The 22,907-nt window shown below is 34.0% G+C and overlaps 1 protein-coding gene across 2 annotated transcripts in view; it reads left to right on the top strand.

The window, feature by feature from the left end:
• The first annotated feature begins 2,793 nt into the window (after positions 1-2,793).
• The window catches only part of LOC143225654 (lachesin-like), a 119,776-nt gene continuing 99,662 nt past the window's right edge, over positions 2,794-22,907 (top strand). For both annotated transcript variants that reach the window (XM_076455451.1, XM_076455450.1), the window contains exon 1: positions 2,794-3,142. In XM_076455451.1, the coding sequence (XP_076311566.1) occupies positions 3,067-3,142 (76 nt within the window). In that variant the 5' untranslated portion in view covers positions 2,794-3,066. The remainder of the gene's footprint in view (positions 3,143-22,907) is intronic.

Genomic DNA, 22,907 nt, shown 5'->3' with positions numbered 1-22,907 from the left:
TTATAAACTTTCCAGTCTTTTCATTACGAATATTCTAAGTTGAATGAATCACAGAAAAGTTATTGAATAATAACATATGAGTCTTAACACATCATACGTCAACCAAAGTCATTATTTGGTATTAAGAATCTTCTAATACGCTTTTTTGAAATTCTTTCTATAAGTACATCTATTTTTAACCTGTCCAAGAAGTATTTGGATTATGTTTAAAGGAAAGTTTAATATTTGGGTGGAAATAAATTTTTGCAGTACAAGAACATTTTCTTCTAGCAGTATTCTTAAACTATATTATTACATGGAATATAACATCAGATTATAAAATAAATATGCAAAAATATGAAAATATTTTTAATATGAAGGTTTCTTTATTGTAAAGTACAAAGCTACACTATGGGCTATTTGTACTTAGCGATCGAAGGTATCAAAACCCTATTTGGAATCTACAATAAATTTTGACAATCTAATTGCTGTGAAATTTTTTAAGACGGCAAATTCTTAAAGATTCGGCAGAAAAATGCATGAAATGATTAAACTGAATTTCTGATCAAACTGAACTCAGGAAAGGAACTTGAAACATAAGTTTCAAATAACACAATTAAAGATGACAAATAAATACGGTTCAGTTTATGTGTGTGTGTACAGGGACGAAAGACGATCTGAAAAAAAGCCAACCACTGTAAACTTAATCTAAATGGTATTTCTAAGCCTCTGTACGACCATCGATACGAAATAAAACACATTCGTACAAGCCTGAAGAATTCTTTGGTGTCACCTCCTGTGGAAAGTTCAGAAATACCAAAGTGGGAATTATTTTTGACAATGTGTTAATAGTAAAAGAGTAAGGTCATCACACTCCAAAAGTGGGTACTTCCATGCTATACGCTCAAAATATGAACCAGAAAGGTAAGAAAATCTGGATGAGTAATAAATGTTCACCTTTTATAAACAAAAACAAACACCTGGTACGTTTCACGTTCCACATTAAGATTAGATTCAGAAAACATAACAGAATAAAATCATAGCTAATTTACTTTTTATTATTACCTTTCTAACAATAACGCACCCCAGTGGCTCAGCGGTATGTCTGCGGGCTAAAAACCGGGTTTCGATACCCGTGGTGGGCACAGCATAGATAGCCCATTATGTAGATTTGTACTTAATTCGAAAGAACAACAACAACATCTAACAATGATACAACCGCAACCTGTAAAATTCAAATATTTTATACAAACTGTATGTACTTTCTACTAGCCTGTAGATTGCTTACAAATATTCCTTCAAGAAGTATATATTTAAGTAACATGCATACGTTTTGTCTGTTTTTGAAGTTGTGCACAGAGCCACTCAATAGGCTATTTGTGTTCTGCTTATCACGGGTATTGAAATCCGGTTTATAGCGTTGTAAGTCTGCTACTGGAGGGCTTATTTATATGTACATATGCATCTAACTCCTTTCTGGTGTTGTTAATGTTATCATACATTACAATAATATATTCCTCACTGAAATAGTACTAAAAATATCAAAACTTTTTTGAAAATTTTACGTTAAAATTAGCCTATCTCCCTCGCCCGGTGACTAATCGTCAAAATTCGGGGTTCTATACCCCAGGCAAAAATAATGCAATAATTTTATTTTCTGTAGCTTTGCGCTTAAACAAAACCAAAACATGGTGACCCACTTTATGCCAGTACAACGACTACATATTAAAAAAAAACATTGAAATAGACTTCAGACTTTAAATTTTGTCAAATCAGTATAGAAAAAGATAGACTGAAAGAAACCCAATGTCACGTGGTTTTATTTGCAGGAATAAACTTTCTTTGATTCCAAATTCCATCATGCTTCACGTATCAAGCTACAATCCTTACTAAGAAAAGTAAAGTTCGTGTCTTTTGTGTGGAAATTTCCACTAAACAGCCCAGAACTGTTTTATTTGCTAGCAGTTCAGTATCGCAGTTTAATCTTGCTAGTTTCGAAGAGATCTGATGATGTTTCACTTCTAACTTAGTTTTGGTGAGCTAATACACGTATGGCTTTACAACCATGGTTGTTTGCGCACTAATAATATTTTATTCTGTTCTTCAGAATATTCACAAATCCTTACACCTCTCAGCACCAATTTTCTCACATTACCTTCTAAGTTTTTTTAATAAAGTTTTAAAACACAGATATTTACACTGTGAAACAGCACATTATGGTTGAAGCCATCTCGCATTCCATTATATTAAATAATTAGCCACAGAACAAAGCGTTTCAATTATAATAAGTCGTTTAGCCTGACTACGTTATACTTCAGTGAATGTTTGTAATATATATATTATCCAGAGACTTGGGTTTTGTTGTAATGATTATCGACGCCGGAAACGACTTAAAACATATGTTAATGTTATAATACGGAAACAGGTGTTTCGTGTTTTGTGGTGATAAACATCATCAGCACTTGCTATTTCGTTGTTATCAGTAAACTATCCCTTCTAGTTTACACGATCACACAGTCTTGCTACGTTATGACTTCCACATCATACATATTTTGCAGTACAAGATCAAGTTCGCAGTAAATGGCCAAACAGGAAATTTGCCTTGTTTTTCTAATAATATAATGTTTTGCCAAGTAGCTTGAAATTTACAAATAGTAATTTTGGTGTTTAATGATTTAAAACAAGATACTGTGTGCTGCGCATGCGCAAAATGATAGATCACGAACCTTGAGTGTGATTGTATAGCTCGAGATCACGCGCGGTAGTCTTTGAGAATCAGCCCTATTAAATGTGCTCAGCACAGAATAGTTCTTCACTAGTTCTGGAAGCGATGATACAGCAGGTATCTCAGAATTACTTTACCTTGTAATACTTCATTTCTCCCTCCATGAGACTCGCTTAATATCTGTTTCAAACGATCACTTTATTTAAAAAAAAAGAAATCAACTACAACGATACCCTTAGGTAACTTTATTTTCAGTTCTTGCTCACCCAAGCTGTTGCCACGAAAAAAAAAAAAAAAACTGACTGGTTTATGTGACCAACAACTGTTCACTTGTCTCATGAAAACTGACCAAAAGTTGGAAGATGACCGTAACATCTTGGCTTGCTACACTAATAACCTACTTGTGTTTATCTAAAGCATCAAGTATTTCGACACCAGGTGAGCAGGTTTAACCATGTAGTTAAACGTGTGTCTAACAACTTAGTTTAAATGATGTTTTTTTTCAGAGGTCTTGAATAATAATTTATTACAAAGTTTATATGCGTATCACAGAGTTACGTCGTCTATCTCTTTATGAAACCCAACGTGTGAAAAAAATAGTGCTAAATTTTTTCGTACGTCATAATTTTGGTTTGTGCGTTCCTTGAAGAATAATATTAATATTGTAATACACGTGTTTTATTAAGCCAAGAGTAAGTATTTAAAAAATAAACAAGGAAGATCAAGTGGCGTTTGGAATTTTATTTTTAATTATTTTGTAACTCTGTGGATGCATGTTAGTCCGTAAGTATTGTTACATAATACCAAGTATATGAAAACACTTTACGGCAAAGATATAAAAATAATATACTTGGGGCAATAAATGAATTTGATTCAACATGAAAGGTATTATATCGTATGTTTGTACAAATTCAGCATGTAAGGTATTATATAGTATGTTTGTAATTTCTTGATAAAAATGTCTCAGAGGGTCATCTTAAAATGCTTTAGAGATACAATTAAGTTTGAATTCTGGCTGCAACTGAAAGCTTAATCAATACTTACATGGTAAGATAACGCTCGTATATTCAAAATGTTTGTAAAACAACAACAATACATTATTAGCTCGTTAATATTATGTACTAAAAACTACTAAGCAGATATATCGCAAAAGGCAACATCTTTTCTGTCGAATATGTACTTTCCGAAAACGTTAACACATTTTGTCTTACTAAATAATATAAATATGCATCATATTGTGAGGTCTTACGTAAGAAAACTGTGTTTTTTCGGCATGAGATAATAGATTTCCCATCGCTTAAGCCTGCTTTCTGGTTAACCTCACGACATTATAAGCTGGATGTTTTACCGACAAAGATATTCAATGTTCTTGTACAAACACTAACGTCCAAAGTTAATATACTGAAGTTTAACGATTTGTAATGTTCGAAATCTATAAACGTTCCTTTTTCAAAATCTGTAATTCTCAGATTAATAAACATTGACCACGATTATGTTTTTCGAGGTTTATAATCTCTTGGCGTCTTGTGACGGCTTGATTGTATATATTAACTAGGCAAGATTCTCGAACGTTCAACAATGTTCCGAGACACGCTAGTGTTTTCATAAACCATATATTCTTGCTCTCGAGAATCTTTTACAAATTTAGAGAACAGGCGAGACTTGCGCAATACACATCGAACAGTATACGCCACATGCATCGGACTAAAACGAATATTAAAATAAATGTATAACAGTAAATCCATTGGAAATAACTGTAAGTTGAGGTTACGTTTTGACTCAAATCAATAAATTACAAGAAAAAAGCGCTACAAATCTTTAATTTTCATAAAAGTTCCAGAAACAATTCTCCAACCAAAAATCATTAATTTTGAGACTACATATCAAACATTTCCTGAAATCTATCGACATCAAACTCAAAGTTTACAGGTTTAGACTTGTTTCGTGTTTTGGCATATAAGTTATGCAAAGAGCTATCTATGCATAAATACTCCTAATTTTCATTTAATCAACTTGAAGGAAGGCAGCTTAATCTACAACACCTACAGTCAACTCCATTCCTGTTACACCTACAGTCAACTCCATTCCTGTTTGATCGAATACATAACTTTTCACCACCAACCCCACACTTGGCTCACAGAATAATTGGGTTTTGCCGTTTCTTTTATGGCGCTGATAAGGACCCATATTGCGACAGCAGTTTTGCGGCAATGAGTTTCAAACCACGATCTCTCGAGTTCGTAGTCTGAGTGCGCTAATCACTAGACAACGAAGGGTAATTGAAACCTGAAGCTTGAGGTTTCTTTTTGAAGTGAAGAATGGAAATATCAATATAAACTACGAGTTAATTGTGTATACGTATTAGAATAGATTACAGCTTTTTACTCTAGCGAATGGATTACAGCTTTTTTACTCTAACACCGTTAAAATCGACTTTTAAATGAATACCGTATAATTACTTTGAAACATCTTTTTTTTATTTGACAAAGTGATGGAATTTTTTCACTCCTAATTTATCGAATAAACATTATCAAATTTCGTTTTTCTCTATAGCCGTTCTCTTAACCGGAACTTTGGTTCTTTGTTCGTTTTTTTTTTCTCTTTTTTAGTTGCAAAACGCAATAGCTGAAATTGAGTTAATTGCTTTCACGTGAGCCTCTAAGCTTTCATTCGCTCGGCCAATTCAGTGTTTTCCAAAAGAACAGTTTGTGGGAATAGTCCTGTAATGTTGAAAAATGTGTTCACTCTGTCTCTCAAGAGTAGCTAGTAAAGCATAATTACTGCAGTTATGTATGTTCTTGTTACAAAGCACTGCATTTTCTACGCAAACGCACTTTGAAGGCATTACAAAAGAAAATTTAAAAAACTAAAACGATCGTCAATCCAACTCCTTATTATCAGACTCGTGTAACTAGCACGTGTGCTGGCTGTTCTCTGTATAGTGAACTTAATGGATTGCGCAACTGTAAAGCAGTAACACAAGACCACATGAGATATCTGCTGTTTCTACCAAAGGGAATCGAACCTGTAATTTTAGTATTATAAATCCGAAGGCTTATCGCTGTCGTACAGGGGGATAATGAAAGAGGTAAGAAGTAATCAATTCGCACGGAACTGCAAAATTTCAGGAAAAGTTAAATTAATTTATGAAGTAGTAACTTTTTAACATAACTTAAGAAGATTCCTTGGAAGTTTCCGATTTCGATTAAAGTTATTACTGCTGTCTACGAGGTCTGTTCAAAAAATACGTGGACTGACGTCATAAAACAAAATGTACTTTATTTAGAAGTTACAGGTCTGGGATCCCTTCAAAGTACTCTCCTCCCCAACGCATACACTTATCCCAACGGTGTTTCCACTTGTTGAAACAGTCCTGGTACGCTTCTTTTGTAATGTCCTCCAGCTCCTTCGTCGCATTTGCCTTAATCTCGGGAATCGTCTCAAATCTTCTTCCTTTCAAAGGTCTTTTGAGTTTGGGGAACAAGAAAAAATCGCAAGGAGCAAGGTCAGGTGAGTAGGGGGGGTGGGGAAGAACAGTGATTGAGTGTTTGTCCAAAAACTCACGAGTTCTGAGGGCTGAATTTCTCAGCAACGCGGTGCATCTTCAATTTTTTCGGTCAAAATCTCTTAACAAGATCCAACTGATATCCCACCCTCTTCAGCAAGCTCCGTGACAGTCAGACGTCGATTTTCCCGCACCAGGGTGTTGATTTTGTCGACGTGTGGGTCGTCAGTTGACGTGGAAGGACGTCTAGGACGCTCATCATCTTCAATGGACTGTCGACCATCCTTAAAACGTTCATGCCACTTGAAACATGCCGTACGCTTCATAGCAACATCACCGTAAGCCGTGTTAAGCATAGCAAAAGTTTCAGTCGCAGATTTTCCAAGTTTAACACAAAATTTCACAGCAAGTCGTTGCTTCTTCAGGTCATTCATTCTGAAATCCGCCAAACGAAAAAAATCGCACTTCACTTAAAACCGCGTAGCTGATACACAAATGAAAATATTTGCAATCGGGAAATGGCGTCGTAATCAGCTGATCTGTGCAAACCTAGCGACACCAAGCGGATTCCCCTGGAACCAACTGGAGCCGCGCAATTCAAACAGTCCGCGTATTTTTTGAACAGTCCTCGTATATCACTAATGTCGGTGACTCTTTAGGTCTAAATTTATTTTGTTTAAAGTTAAAATCGAGAAACTATATCCATGGGGGAAAAATATATGAGCTGATAAAAATAATAAATTAGCATTGCAAAAATTAAAAATAAGGTTAAAACAGAAAAAACAGTAAACATTTTGAGCCACAACCTTAACAAAGTTCAATAAACACGTTTTCATTTTGCAACATGAATGTTTCTTTCTTTTTATATTTTACGTTCTGTGTTCAAAAATATTACAATAATAAGAAATTAAAATTGGAATTTCGTTTAGCAGAAGAGACGACAGAAATTTTTAAGGTACCTTTGGCTACATTAAAAAGTGAAATAACTTTGATAAAAAAGAAGAATATACAGTCATGTGAAAAAGTTTGGACACCCTGTGAAAGCCTGTGTATTTGTGTAACATTTTTGGATATTAGATATTTAATCTCAATTTTAACAATACTGAGAGATTATAAGAATATAACTAAACAATTAAAACTGAAGAAAAGACTTTTCAAGATCTTCTGTAAATGTCATGCTACAAAAATGCATATTCTAACTGAGGAAAAAGTTAGGACACCCTACCCCATAATAACAAGTGTTACCCTCTTTGGCTGAAATAACTGCAGTGAGACGCTTCTTGTAGCCATCCACCAGTCTCTGACATCAGTCTGAAGAAAGTTTGCCCCACTCCTCAATGCAGAATTCTGTCAGCTGTGAGATGTTTGAGGGTTTTTTTGCATGTACAGCCCGTTTGAAGTCATCCCACAGCATCTCAATGGGATTACGATCTGGGCTTTGACTCGGTTATTCCAGGACTCTCCATTTCTTAGTTTTCAGCCAGTCCTTGATGGATTTACTGGTATGTTTTGGGTCATTGTCGTGTTGCAGGGTCCAGTTCCGCTTCAGCTTTAATTTTCGTACAGATGGTTTCACATGATCCTCAAGCACCCTCTGATACACAGTAGAATTCATGGTGGATTCTATGATTGTGAGCTGTCCAGGTCCTGCTGCAGTAAAGTAGCTCCAAACCATGACACTTCCACCTCCATGCTTCACAGTTGGTATGAGGTTCTTTTCCTGGAATGCTGTATTTGGTTTACGCCAAACATGTCCTCTGTTCTGGTGTCCAAATAATTCAATGTTGGACTCATCTGTCCAAAGAATATTATTCCAGAAGTCCTGGTCTTTGTCTACATTCTCTATAGCAAACTTCAGTCTGGTCTGGATGTTTCTCTTAGAGAACAAAGGTTTTCTCCTTGCACACCTCCCATGCAAGTTAAACTTGTGCAGTCTCTTTCTGATTGTAGAGGCATGCACTTTCACATCAACAGTAGCCAGAGCCTGCTGTAGGTCCCGTGATGACTTGGTAGGGCGTTTGTAGACCTCTTTAAGCATTTTGCGATCTGCTTTCGAAGTGAACTTGCTTGGACGACCAGACCTGGGCTTATTGACAGTTGTTTTGAAAACCCTTTACTTGTTGACTATTTTCCGGACAGTGGAATGGCTGATTTCAAATTTTTTGGGATCTTTTTAAATTCCTTACCAGACTCATAAGCTGCTATAATTTTCTTTCTGAAGGCCTCAAACAGCTCTTTTGCTCTTACCATGGTGCTCACTCTCACTTCAACAGTCATGAGCACACCAAACTAAATGTCTGAGGTTTAAATAGGGTAAGCCTCATTCACAATGCTGAGTAACGATCTTCTAATCATGTGCACCTGGTGTGATACATCTGTGTGTGAGTTGAGCCATTTTAAGTGGGAATAAATGTGAGGGTGTCCTAACTTTTTCCTCAGTTAGAATATGCATTTTTGTAGAATTACATTTACAGAAGATCTTAAAAAGTCTTTTCTTCAGTTTTAATTGTTTAGTTATATTCCTATAATCTCTCAGTATTGTTAAAATTGAGATTAAATATCTATATATCCAAAAATGTTACAAAAATAATCAGGCTTTCATAGGATGTCCTAACTTTTTCGCATGACTGTATGTATGTATACATGCTTCTCACTCAACGAATATCCGTAAGTTTGGTACTGCGACAACTGTTATTTTTTTTTAAAGAAGACGATAAGTCGTATGTTCTGAAGAAAACCTCAGCGTTTAGTGGCACACGGGATTCTATTTATTGTACACTTACGATGTTCTCTGTGTGAACAGCAAAAAACTATCTCTCACCATAGTCTTTGTTAAAACAGTGCATTTTTTCTTCACATTGCCATACAAGATTCAACATGGTGTTCAGTAAAATGCATATATTACGCTATGTAACCAATTTCGTAGAAATACTTTAAGAAAATAATTAATGTTCAAATACTGTTCACCCAAAACACCTTTGATAAAATGATATAAACAGACGTATAAAGACAAGTCTATAAACATTCTTTAATCAATAACTTGATTACAACTCGTTGTTTAAGACCAGGATCGTTTAGAGTGGTCATTTTGTAATGGTACTGTACGCCACCTATCGGGAAATACAGAAGATGCTGGTATATTTTCTTTTCTTTTGGTAAATGTAATACATTTATTCGGAGACAAAAACAAAACTGGTGTATGGACATCAAAGTGGTTCTCTGAATATATTTAGAAGGTGTATATAGATCTTAGATTGATAACGTGTCAGGGATGCTACACGTTTACATGTGACGCAGGAAGTTAAACGACGTCGCATCCACGTTACTTTTATAGAATTGCTCAAACAAAGAAATGAACAATTCAGCATATGTAGTGTGGAAACATAAATAGAAGTGTCATAATGAAAACAAACAGCAAGGAGAAATTTTACAACGATCATCCCCGAAGCCCAAACGCGCCATATTTTGCTGTAAATTCGGATTATTTTGAATTTCGCGCAAAGCTACATGAGAACTTTTTGCGTTTGCCGTCCCTAATTTTGCAGTTAAAGACCAGATGAAAAAAATATAACCAACAACGCCAAATCTTGGGATACTTTTTTTTATTAACGAATACTTAGATTAATGCCCTCCATACATGAAAGGGAGAAATAGTACGGTGATGCGAAGATGGTTCGTTATATGAAAAAAAAAAAAATGGATTAAAAATTATTATTTATTTCATAGGTTTTAATAGAAGATGGTGAATATGACAACGGTTAATATTCCATCGCCACAACCTTGATGTTAGTGCTCAATGTAATGGGTTTATAAATATGTCGGTCACATTATAACATCAACAAGGCTGAAAGAGAGAAAATGTATGCTTGGGAGGAAGGGGATTTGAACTCCCAACCCTGGTCTGTACAGCCGGGGACACGCCTTGTTGCTTTCATTACATCTCATAAACAGTAAACTATATTTAGTGTGCTTGAATCTTATATGTGATCACAGACATTGTTATAAATCCTAACGAACATAACCAGGAAAGAAAAATAGGAAAATTCATTTGGGTAAAAGAAATTTAAACATTTTGGCTATCATTATGTGTTCTTATTTCAGTTTTGCTAATGAAAGCTGTCGGTTCTTGAACTACCTTGGAATAAATTAAAACCTGGATTAGGGAGCCTTCAGTGGGTTTATAAAAATTTTCATGTGACTTCTTCATTCTAATCTAACTACTGAGCCCAACGTATGTTTGTTTGTTTCTTGAATTTCGCGCAAAGTCACACGAGGGCTATCTGCACTATCCGTCCCTAATTTAGACTAGAGGGAAGGCAGCTAGTCATCCCCACCCACCGCCAACTCTTGGGCTACTCTTTTACTAATGAATAGTGGGATTGACCGTCACATTATAACACCCCCACGGCTGAAAGGGCAAGCATGTTTGATGCGACAGGGATTCTAACCCGCGACCCTCAGATTACGAATCGAACGCCTTAACCCACCTGGCCATGTCGGGCCTGAAATCGAAGTACCAATATATTAAGAAGACAAAGCTTCATTTTAGGAGTACTAAGGAACGAAAATCTATTTTTTACTTATACACCATCGAATTACTTTCAAGTAAATGAGATACGTCTGAGTCATAAGAGATATCACTTAAAAATTAATTGAGTCAAAAATTGTCGTGGAAAACTTTTTAGTACTAGAAACGCAAGTTATCGAGATATACGGATCGAATCTCCTAAATGTATAGTAGCACTTTCTTTATTCTTCACTAAACAAAACAACAGCCGCCTTACGTTCGTTACACCAAATAATGTCGACAGTTTGTTTGTTTTTGAATTTCGCAAAACTTCTCGAGGACTATCTGCGCTAGCCGTCCATAATTTAGCAGTGTAAGACTAGAAGGAAAGCAGCTAGTCATCACCACCCACCGCCAACTCTTGAGCTACACTTATACCAATGAATAGTGGGATTGATAGTTAAATTATAACGCCCCCACGGCTGAAAGGGTAAGCATGTTTGTTACGACGGGTATTTGAACCCGCGACCTTCCGATTACGACTCGAACGCCTTACCCCAGTGGTTCCTAACCAGGGGTGCGAGATAGCGTTCCAGGGGGTGCAAGATTTCATTTCATACATGGATGAAAATTTATTTTTAATGGACCATGTAGGGTTTATGCAACTTTTAGCTTGTTGTAATATTTTTTCTTTTCCGAATGTTTAGTTTTTGTTTATACATCATTAAAAACTAATTATAAAAATTTGTTTTGGCCACCTTCACCTTTATTCTTAAATAAATAATTACTGTGAGAAGTGCGAGAACATATTAAATTTTTTAAGGGGTGCGGGGCATAAAAAAGGTTGGGAACCACTGCCTTAACCCAACTGGCCATGACGGGCCGATGTCGAGAGAGCAGTGTCACTGTTTACTCTCTCTGCAAAGGTATAGGCTGGCAACGAATGGATTAAAAAATAATGTTGTAAATAGGAGCATGTGTTATCATAGGGGCGTGGGTTATCATAGGGGCATGGGTTACCATAGCGGCATGGGTTATCATCCTCTCTCACTGGACTGAACCGACGCACACGAATCGTTCATCTAGTGCTTACGCTGCTCATTTCCTAACAACTTCTCAGAAAATTATTTGATTATCAAAAGACAGCTTTACTTTTACATTAAGAACTAACAATAAACTGAAGAAAACTGCATAGTTTATAACAACTCATTAACATTAGAATCAACTGTAAATATTAATTTTAAACTAGTTGTGAGTTTAGATTTATACGTGGAATAAAAGGGAGATGTAACGAGAACAGCACCGAAGTTCACTGTTACAGTCACGCTGATATAGAAAAGGCTGTCAGAACTAATTCCCAACTCCCACTTTATCTAATGGTTACTGACAATATTGCTTTTCAGTCAACTGTAACCCATATGATGCGATATCATGATTACAGACATAAGAAGTGAGATAATCTATACCTTCTTCTTTCTTTTCAGTTTTTCTACGAACAAAAAAAAAGTGAAAGATACTGAATTGCACAGAAGATTAATCTTTTCAAAGCTAGTGTTCTGTGAAGAGAAATAGTTCTTCGCCTGATAATTAAACTTCTTACGTTACAAAAAGAAAAACAAATAAGAGAGAAACAAACTAGACTAGGAAACACAATCAAAACTTACACGTGCTTCTAACGAGGCCTCAGACGTTGTGAGGGTAAAGGAAGAATTCACTGCCTTAGTTATTACGTATAATGAGAACCCTTCTCATTCATTAGTATTAAATAAAATACACTTCATGAATGAGCATGCCAAACACCATATTTTTTATTAAAAGTAAAAATGTGTATTGCTCTAATATTCAGTCTTTATATATATATATATAGACATACAAGCATTTGTGGTACACTCTTGAAATAAAAACATGTAGGGGACTCCAGAATAAAACAATTATCAGCAGGAAGACAGATGTAAAGAAGTATTTCTCACGAATCTCGATAATTGCCCACTTGACTAAGGCGCTCGACTTGTAATCCGAGGGTCGCGTGTTCGATTCCCGTTGCACTAAACATGTTTGCCCTTTCAGCGTTGAGGGCATTATAATGTTATGGTCAGTCCAACTATTCGTTGGTAAAAGAGTAGCCCAAGAGTTGGCGGTGGGTGGTGATGACTAGCTGCCTTCCATCTTGTCTTACACTGTTAAATTAGAGATGGCTAGCGCAGATAATTCTCGTGTTGCTTTGCGCGAAATTCAAAACAAACAAACAATCCTCAATAATAATAGGGATCACAGAAAAATCTGCGAACATTCGGGTAAAACCTGCTTTGAAACAACACTTAGAATTTTCCTTTTCAAAGGTTAAGATTACCTAAACAACACTTAGAACCTTCCTTTTCAAAGGTTAAGATTACCTAAACAACACTTAGAACCTTCCTTTTCAAAGGTTAAGATTACCTAAACAATACTTAGAACCTTCCTTTTCTAAGGTTAAGATTACCTAAACAACACTTAGAACCTTACTTTTCTAAGGTTAAGTTTACCTAAACAACACTTAGAACCTGCCTTTTCAAAGGTTAAGATTACCTAAACAACACTTAGAACCTTCCTTTTCTAAGGTTACGATTACCTAAACAACACTTAGAACCTTCTTTTTTAAGGTTAAGATTATCTAAACTACACTTAGAACCTTCCTTTTTAAAAGGTCAAGATTACCTAAATAACACTTAGAACCTTCCTTTTCTAAAGTTAAGATTACCTAAACAACACTTTGAACCTCCTTTTCTAAGGTTAAGATTACCTAAACATTACTTAGAACCTGCCTTTTCAAAGGTTACGATTACCTAAACAACACTTAGAACCTGCCTTTTCTAAGGTTAAGATTATCTAAACAGCACTTAGAACCTTCTTTTTTTAAGGTTAAGATTATCTAAACTACATTTAGAACCTTCCTTTTCTAAGGTTAAGATTACCTAAACAACACTTAGAACCTTACTTTTCTAAGGTTAAGATTACCTAAACAACACTTAGAACCTGCCTTTTCAAAGGTTAAGATTACCTAAACAACACTTAGAACCTTCCTTTTCTGAGGTTACGATTACCTAAACAACACTTAGAACCTTCTTTTTTAAGGTTAAGATTATCTAAACTACACTTAGAACCTTCCTTTTTAAAAGGTCAAGATTACCTAAATAACACTTAGAACCTTCCTTTTCTAAAGTTAAGATTACCTAAACAACACTTAGAACCTGCCTTTTCTAAGGTTAAGATTATCTAAACAACACTTAGAACCTCCTTTTTCTAAGGTTAAGATTACCTAAACATTACTTAGAACCTGCCTTTTCAAAGGTTACAATTACCTAAACAACACTTAGAACCTGCCTTTTCTAAGGTTAAGATTATCTAAACAACACTTAGAACCTTCTTTTTTTAAGGTTAAGATTATCTAAACTACATTTAGAACCTTCCTTTTTGAAAGGTTAAGATTACCTAAATAACACTTAGAACCTTCCTTTTCTAAGGTTAAGATTACCTAAACAACACTTAGAACCTTTCTTTTCAAAGGTTAAGATTACCTAAACATTGATGATAAGTAAATAAGTTATTTCGCGATTATAGACAAAATCAAAATATACCCATCTGTTAATATTATTATTACACAAGCATACAGCAAAATCGACTAGATATTTTTAACCAAACCCTAAAGAGACATATCATATTAAACGCTGCAAATGCTCATTCCTTATTTAAAAGCTGATTATTTTTCATTGAATTTCGATTTGCGTGATTATAAGTATATAAAAGATGCGATGTTGTTCTTAGCAGCTGTTTTTTTACTCTACTCGTGTTATACTCTTGTTTAAACGAAACCTCGAACATAAAGACACCTGATTCAGTAACTAACTGCTTGAAGAAACATGAAAGTCCTATTTAAAGCGACCTTTTAAACATATTTGTTCTATTTGAAAAGGCTACTTTTCTACTAATGAAATATTATACGCGCTTAAAATGGAGTCTGTCTTACTCTAGGCACACATTTTTCCATTGCGGCACATTAACAAAGCCAATGTGCAAGATAACTGAAAATCAAGAACTTAAAATTTAAAAATCGGAATTGCAAGAAAAGTAATTACACAAGACTGAAGATTTATTTTTGACAATTTGCTCAAGCTGCAAATCCCTATTATGACTCCAATATAAAATTATTAAAAGTGATATCTACGATTGTGTATGATCGCACAGGAATTTTGTAAAATTTTCTAAGTCCAGTGTTTTTCTAGCGTGCTCATCAGCTGGAAACTATAACTGATGCAGTTTCTAGTGCTTTCATTAGAAACTATCAAAGTGAAAAGTTTCGTATCGTTACTCGAATTTTTATTGTCCGTCTTTACTCGAGTTTACTGTCTATACATGGATTTCTGTGGCTATATTTCAGCAAGCTCTTAACAGTGGACGATTACCGTAATAGATGTTCAAAAGAATGTTCAACTGTTTCTTATACTTAATTGAAATAGTGAGTACGTATTCAGTGTTTATCGCCACTGCACTATTTCATATACCTATTGCTAGTTTTACATAGTTGGTGTTAGGATAATGTTGTAAATGCTGTTGATAATTTGCAACTTGCGCTAAGTGTTTTGCTGTTGTCAATTTTGCATGCATTATTTGAGTTGCCATATCGTAGCAAACATTTGTGCATTGCAGGCTGTTGCAAAACATACACGTTTTATGTTGACTTAACAAAATAAGCATGTTATTGCGTCTGTTTACGCTGCACTAATGTGTGTTGGACTACCTTAGAAGGAACATTATCTCGTTCTCATGAGTTTGTTGTGTTGCTGCTCACCTTATGTTACATTATACTGTGACATTGACAAAAGCCAGTCATTTAATCTGAATGATACTATCTTAACTTTCAAGAATGTACTTTGAAAACAACTATACAATCATATCTGTAGTAATTGCAGTACGTAACATCATTTTTCGTTCTTGTACATTTATTATTTATTTTGAATAAATTCAATTTGGTGGCTTGATGGATAAAACGTCAATCCGGCAGTAAGTTGAGAAACATAACATTCAACTGAATTTATATGCACATATATAACTTAAAATTGTTTATTCTCCATAAATTGGCATAAAACATAAGGAAATTAGTAAAAATTGTGCACTTAGACATTAGAAACAGGAATCATCAAAAGTACAGAAACAAGTTGTATTAAAATGCAAAGACTACATTTTTGAGTCTACGACTAGACAATATAAAAAATAAATAAACAAGACTGAAATATATATATATATATATATATATAATGTTTACATTATTTTCGCAACCTAAAAATCTGTATTTTCACTCCATGTCCATTGTACTTATAAATTTTAGTGGAGTCAATAAAGAGATAATAAGCAAACTATTTCTAGCTTTTCTTGCTTACTTTCTTATGAAATCTAATTGAAGGCTTGAAAATATAATATTTGCATTTTGATTCAATTTGTTTCTGTAATTTGTTGACGACTCCTGTTTCCAATATTCGGCCCGGCATGGCCAACCGTGTTAAGGCGTGCGTCTCGTAATCTAAGGGTCGCGGGTTCGCATCCGGGTCGCGCCAAACATACACGCCCTTTCAGGCTCCCCGCTATTACAGCGGTATGTCTCCGGATTTACAACGCTAAAATCAGGGATTCGATTTCCCTCGGTGGGCTGAGCAGATAGCCCGATGTGGTTTTGCTATAAGAAAAACACACACGTTTCCAATTTTAAATAATTTTTTTACCAATTCTGTATACATACATACACACACACATATTGTTTTTTTAATTTTTTTGCCTTTACTGTTCTGAACTAATTCAGATTTCAATTCAAACCCTGTAACAGTTTCATTTTTCATTTGTGCGTATTCGCACATGTTTTATTTGACAACAATAACTGGATAATTAACTATGTCACAAATAACTGAACATTAAACCAACCTTGGCTGAAAAAAGTATATGATCAAATTTTTGCAGATTTCTTTTTACGAATTTCTGAGGCAATCAACTAAACGTTGTTTATCATATGCTTGAAACGTTTCTTTTCAGTTTAACACACAATATACAATACCAGATCTTCATATGTAATTTGAGGCCTTTTTGCGATGCATTTTCACTTATTGTTGTGCAAATTCTACATTTTCAAGAAATGTTTCTGAAATAGTGGAACTGAGACTGATCGTCAATTGTGCAAAAATATTTTTGAGAACTTTTTCGTAAAAAAAGTTACAAGTGAGAACCGTAATGTTTTCGGTAGTTACTTTAACACGTTTAGCTACTGTCACCAATATTAATTTTTATTACACTGCTTTTTACAAAGCTTTTTAATTATGACAATAGACGCATGAAGCTCAGAAGAATTTTAAATCAAATTATTATCTAACCTGCCGGTTTTGATTGTTTTTAACAGGATGACACAAAAAACTGGTTTAAATACACTCACTTGGTACATTTATTTTAGTATATCCTCTTTCTATTGTTAAGAAAGAACATTTACATCTGAACGTATTTTGCTGTTTTCTGTTTTTTGTAAGTATTTTTACAAACATTTTGCTGTAAAGAAACAACATTCAAAGTAACGAATATCATAAAAATAAAATATGTTTATACAGTATATATATTCGTTTCGTATTACAACGCATTTTGATGATGAATTTACATGCAGACAAAATAATAAGATAATCTAAGAGGAATAGTACGTTAATTTGCAGTTATTAGAGACTATCTATTCCCACAAAACAAGATAGGCCCCAGCATGGCCAGGTGGTTAAGGCACTCAACTCGTAATTTGAGGGTCACGGATTCGAATCCCCGTCGCACCAAACATGCTCGCCCTTTTAGCCGTGAAGGCATTATAATGTCACGGTCAATCCCACTATTCATTGGCAAGTAACATCGACTGGTGGCTAGAAAAGTAAACATTCATAAGTACCTAATAAGACGTTCCTCTTTAGACGAATAACATTTTTTGGTATTGTTACGTATTAATATTTTAAATAATCGGAAATTTTATTTTAGAAGTTAATTAAATCTTAATATGCATCTAATTTATGATATATGCCAACATGATTGATACATAGAGTTTTCTTTCTTAACACAAATGTATTTTAATATACAAATAATAGTATAATTTGCAGTAACTATTATTATACAAATTGTTATTACAAATAATGATTTATTTGCAAAAGTTTTACAAACTTACAAACAATGTAGTGTCTTCTATCTCTTCTGGAACTGAATATTTTATCTACGGTTCACGAAGAACAAATTAATTTCGAGTTGGCATTAGTACAGTTCACTTAACGGGTAGCAGCTGGTTATCTATTTTAGACTGGTTCATTTGAATATTTCACCGCCGAAGTTATTCAATGTCTTTGTAGAAATACTAACGTCTGAAATTAATTCACTGAAGCTAAACGGTTTATAGTCTTCAAAATCTATAAACATTCATAGTCAAATATCTGTAATTTCCCGATTGATTAGCGCTTATCACAGTTATATCTTTTGAGATTTATGGTGTACTAAGTATGCCAAACCAACATAATTCTGGAAATTACCTTTTGGACCATCGGTTTATGAACTTTAGGCGAGATTCTGGAAAGTTCAGTTGGCAACAATAAAACACAAATTTTTGATACTTATGCTCGAGAATCTTTTATAAATTTATGGAACAGGCGGGTCTTTCGCAATACACATTTAGCAATATAAGTTACACACAATTCTAAATATATATTGAACTGAAAGAAACACGAGTATTAAAATAAATATATAATAGTAAATCCGTTACAATATTTAACAAGCACAATTCAATAGTCAGCATGTGAAACATATTTTGAACAATTTGAGAACGAATTTTATGTTAGAATATGTGAAAATCATTGTCGACTCATAGATAATCTTTGTCTGTATGGACTGTTACTGTTATAAAGGTATATTGCTATAAATGTATGCTTCTACCTGTGCGTATTTTTAACTACACGTTTAGTAATAAGTTGTTAACAGTGTATCTAACAAGAAAAAACACTAGACATTCCTTGTCTACATGTATTATTATTATTGTTATGAATGTTCTATTCTGCCTGTATTTTTATTATGTCTGGTAATTGTTCCTTTAACAGCATACCTGACGAATTATCATTGTTGCTGTTCAACAAGCGAACCTTCTCACATACATTAGTGTATGTGTTTATGTATATATGCTTTTGGGGTTCATTTGACACTTTATTCCAATTACTTGTGCGATATTACAAAGTAAAAGTGTTTAATTAGTGCCTTCCAATGGCACAGCGGTATGTCCGTGGTCTTATGCTGATAGAAACCGGGTTTCGATACCCGTGTTGGGCAGAACACAGTCAGTGTGCCTTTGTACTTATATTGAAATAAACAATGCTTAATTAAAGATTTCAACTTCATAATTTTAATGTCGTTGCATTTTTAGAGCAGAGCTATACAATGGGCTATCTGCGCTCTATCCACCGTGGGGACTGGAAACTCAGATCTAGGAGTTGCATGTCAGCAAGCTTGCTTCTAGCCCATCGGAGTACTATAAAAGACTATCATTGATTTTATCTTTTGAATTTAAGATACGTTATTAAAGACTTGAAATATCCTTAAGTGTGATGTAAATTGCAACTATTATAGCTAAAAACAATAAAAAACCAATAATATAATTATCATACAAACTGAAAAACATTGTTATGGTTCAGATATTATACTTTATAGACTATTGAAAACCATTAGTAAATATTTTACGGGTTTAGTGTTTGAACAAATGTAACAGTTGCTATCAACTATGTTTGATAATGGTTAACTAGATATTTGTTATAATATATGTTGTAATTGATAGTTATTCTGTTTTTTGGTTTAAGTGCAATGTTGCACAATGGACTTTGTGCTGTGTTTAAAACCAGGACCAAACTCTGAATGTTAGCACTATAAGCTCTCAAGGTTCCCACAGAGCAACAGGTGGCATCATAATTCTGAGAGTACCATAAATAAGATAGTAAATATTATTGCGAAAAATATATATAGGTTTGTTATTGAACATCAAAGATTGACACGATGTTTGTTGATGGGCTGATACTTGCAATTCGGTTTATACACTTTTCATAAAAATGAAAATACGAAAAAATCCAAATGTTTTTGGGAAAAAATAAGCTCTTAATATCACACATTGATATATATATATAAACCTTTGATGAAACGGTAGTAAACGTGAACTCGCAATAAAAAGAAATAAAATCCATAACTTAATATTCATATTACGTTCCTCAGTTTTATAGGTTTAGTAAAAAGAAGTGCCACACAGCAGGTGTAACATCTATTAGAAAACCTCATTACTACGTAATGATTAAGAGCAGTTGAGGGTGTTCGATCCCAAAACGTTAATATCTGTATCCAATAATTCATTAAGTGAAGGACATAACAACATTATGAATCATAATGTCAAATTCATTTAAAATTTTATTTGTTTTAATTATTATTAAACTTTTATTGTAGAAATGTGCATATTTAGCCTAAATCTCCAACGTTTGCCGCCGAACGTCATGGGATATTATTGGGTTTACGACCGAAAATATTGTTGACAACAAAATGTGGTTTTGCTCATGTTAAGAAATATATCAAGAGTAAATATTTTTATCATTTTTGCCCGGGTTATGTCAGAAAGGCTGGTGAATGTCTTAGCAATTCTATTCGCTATTAACTTTAGAATGATAGAAAAAAAAAAGAGATTGCTGGCATTCTTGGAGCTGTATGCAAGCTCACGTGTTTGTAAATAAAACATAGCTATACAAGTAAAAATTGTTTAGTTCATGACTTATATAAATATATAATGAAATTGTTTAAATTCACTAGTTACTTACATTCTAATTAATATGTTCAGTATTTACTCAAAACCGTGTGTAAACAATATAACCAGTAATTTATTACACATAATATTAGTCACATACCTAAATAAATTTAGTTTATCATAGGGTGAGGCAAAATGGACTCAAAATCTCATAGACAATTTATTATACAAAAAGTGATAACATTATTCACACACCTAAATTAATTTAAGTTATTATGTGGTGAAGTAAACCAGACTGAAAATCCCATAAACAATCTAATACACATTTGTCATCGTCTGTTAATATATTTAATTTATTCATTATTCACTTAATAAAAAGTAACTGATAATGTTACATGATACCCTAGCTTAATGGTTTTACCTTTTTTTATGACATAAATATTCATAATATTCATTGTACCCAATGAATATGATCGAGACATTGCTTAATTAATGTATTCTTGACGCGAACGTATCTTAGAGAGTTTACTATTAGTGCTTAGAGAGCTTTGTCTGTGATAACTAGATCTATATAAATTATACAGGCGTAACCAATTACACAACGTAATACATTAACAAATTACACAGGTTTTCCAAAAAGACAATACACTTGACATATGTTTCGTAACACATTACCTTTATAATCCACTCTTGATTAGGCCTCTTTTTTTTCTTTAACTTGAAAAATGAAGCTTTATATAGTTTATTACGTTTCAAAATCATGTAATGAATTAGTTTTGACATCTCACTGAAAACCGTATTTTTATGTTTGAATTTTGTTGTACGTAGAATCAGAACCAACCATTTACGTTACCATCTAGGTTGATAAAAAATCCACAAGTAGGAAGCTAGATACATACGAAGTGAATAGATATTTATTTGCAAATTGCTTTACAAGATATACATATATGCATATCGTGCCTCATAGAATGCCATGCTTTAAGTTCTTTAAACAGTATGCTTGAATACATTTGGTGCAACATGTATTTTTAGTTCAGTTGTGGTAGGTGACTGTGAAAGTTCATGAAAACAGCAAACACACGTTTTTCTCTCTTCCCGTGTAAGGTCATGAAAATAATCGACGAAAAACATGGCACGTTCAGTATCTTTTGCGTGCATGAAAAGAATTTTTATCCAGGCTTTTTTTTTAATCATTTCTATTATGTTGCCCGTTAGCTGGAACTTTTGATTCTGTTGGAAACCCACGTTGAAATAAACTATAAAAACTTAAAAGAATGTAGAAGCCATTTATATTTAAATATAATGTGGAACTCTAAGCCGTCCACTAGATTTATTCACGAACCATAGCAGGCATCTCAAGAGGAAAAAAACGATAATTACTTTTTTATCACAATAAAAAGTTAATCTAAATTCGACTGCCTAGGATGTTTTACCTACAATCACTTAGTGTCGTATTTCTTGTATAGAGAAGAATGTAACTAAACAATACTTATTCTTGGTTATGATAGGAAGATATTTAATCTTAAAGAATGCGTGATAGCATCGAAGTGAATTAAATCATAGATAAGCAGGACAAAATGGAGTTCCCATAAGTAATACGAATTTTGTTATTTTTGGGTAATTTAGTTAGTTTGTTAGTTTGTTTTTGAATTTCGCACAAAGCTGCTCGAGGGCTATCTGTGCTAGCCGTCCCTAATTTAGCAGTGTAAGATGGGAAGGCAGCTAGTTAGCACCACCAACCGCCAACTCTTGGGTTACTCTTTTACCAACGAAAAGTGGGATTGATCGTTACATTAGAACGCCCCCACGGCTGGGAGGGCGAGCATGTTTGGTGTGATGGGGATTCGAACCCGCGACCGTAATTTAAGAGTCGAATATCTTAGCCACCTGACCATGCCGGGCCTGCTTTTTTTGTGATTTTCAAAGTTTAATCGTTAATGCCTAAGGTTTGTTGTTGGTCCTAACTGAATAGTGAGAGACCTTCCTGATTAGAACAAATCGAATCTTTAATCTAGACACTTAAGAAATATTACCTAGGTTAACCCATAAATTTCACAAACTAGTTAACATATTAACACCATAATTAATTATTTCTTCAATTGTTCAAGAGCTTTAAAAAACCGTATTTAAAAATCACACCCTTTTTTAGTTGCTTCTCCAGAAACACATTACCTCTCAGCTACAAAATTACGTTAATGATTCTTTTTAAAGGATCGCGAAAGTCATGAAAGAGAAAATGTGCCGGAATGTTTGTCAAGTCCATAATGTAACACTTATTAGCTCGATGATTTAGTTCCACGCCTTCATTAGGTTTTAGAGCTAACACACGCCGTACTGCAAGAACCCATTACGTCTGTAACCAAAGTACGAGCAGAGAGACAATATTAAAAGT

Source organism: Tachypleus tridentatus, chromosome 9 (genome assembly GCF_004210375.1).
Source record: "Tachypleus tridentatus isolate NWPU-2018 chromosome 9, ASM421037v1, whole genome shotgun sequence".
Lineage (NCBI taxonomy): Eukaryota > Metazoa > Arthropoda > Merostomata > Xiphosura > Limulidae > Tachypleus > Tachypleus tridentatus.
Note: the sequence above shows the minus strand (reverse complement) of the source record. Positions and strands in the feature narration are given on the sequence as shown.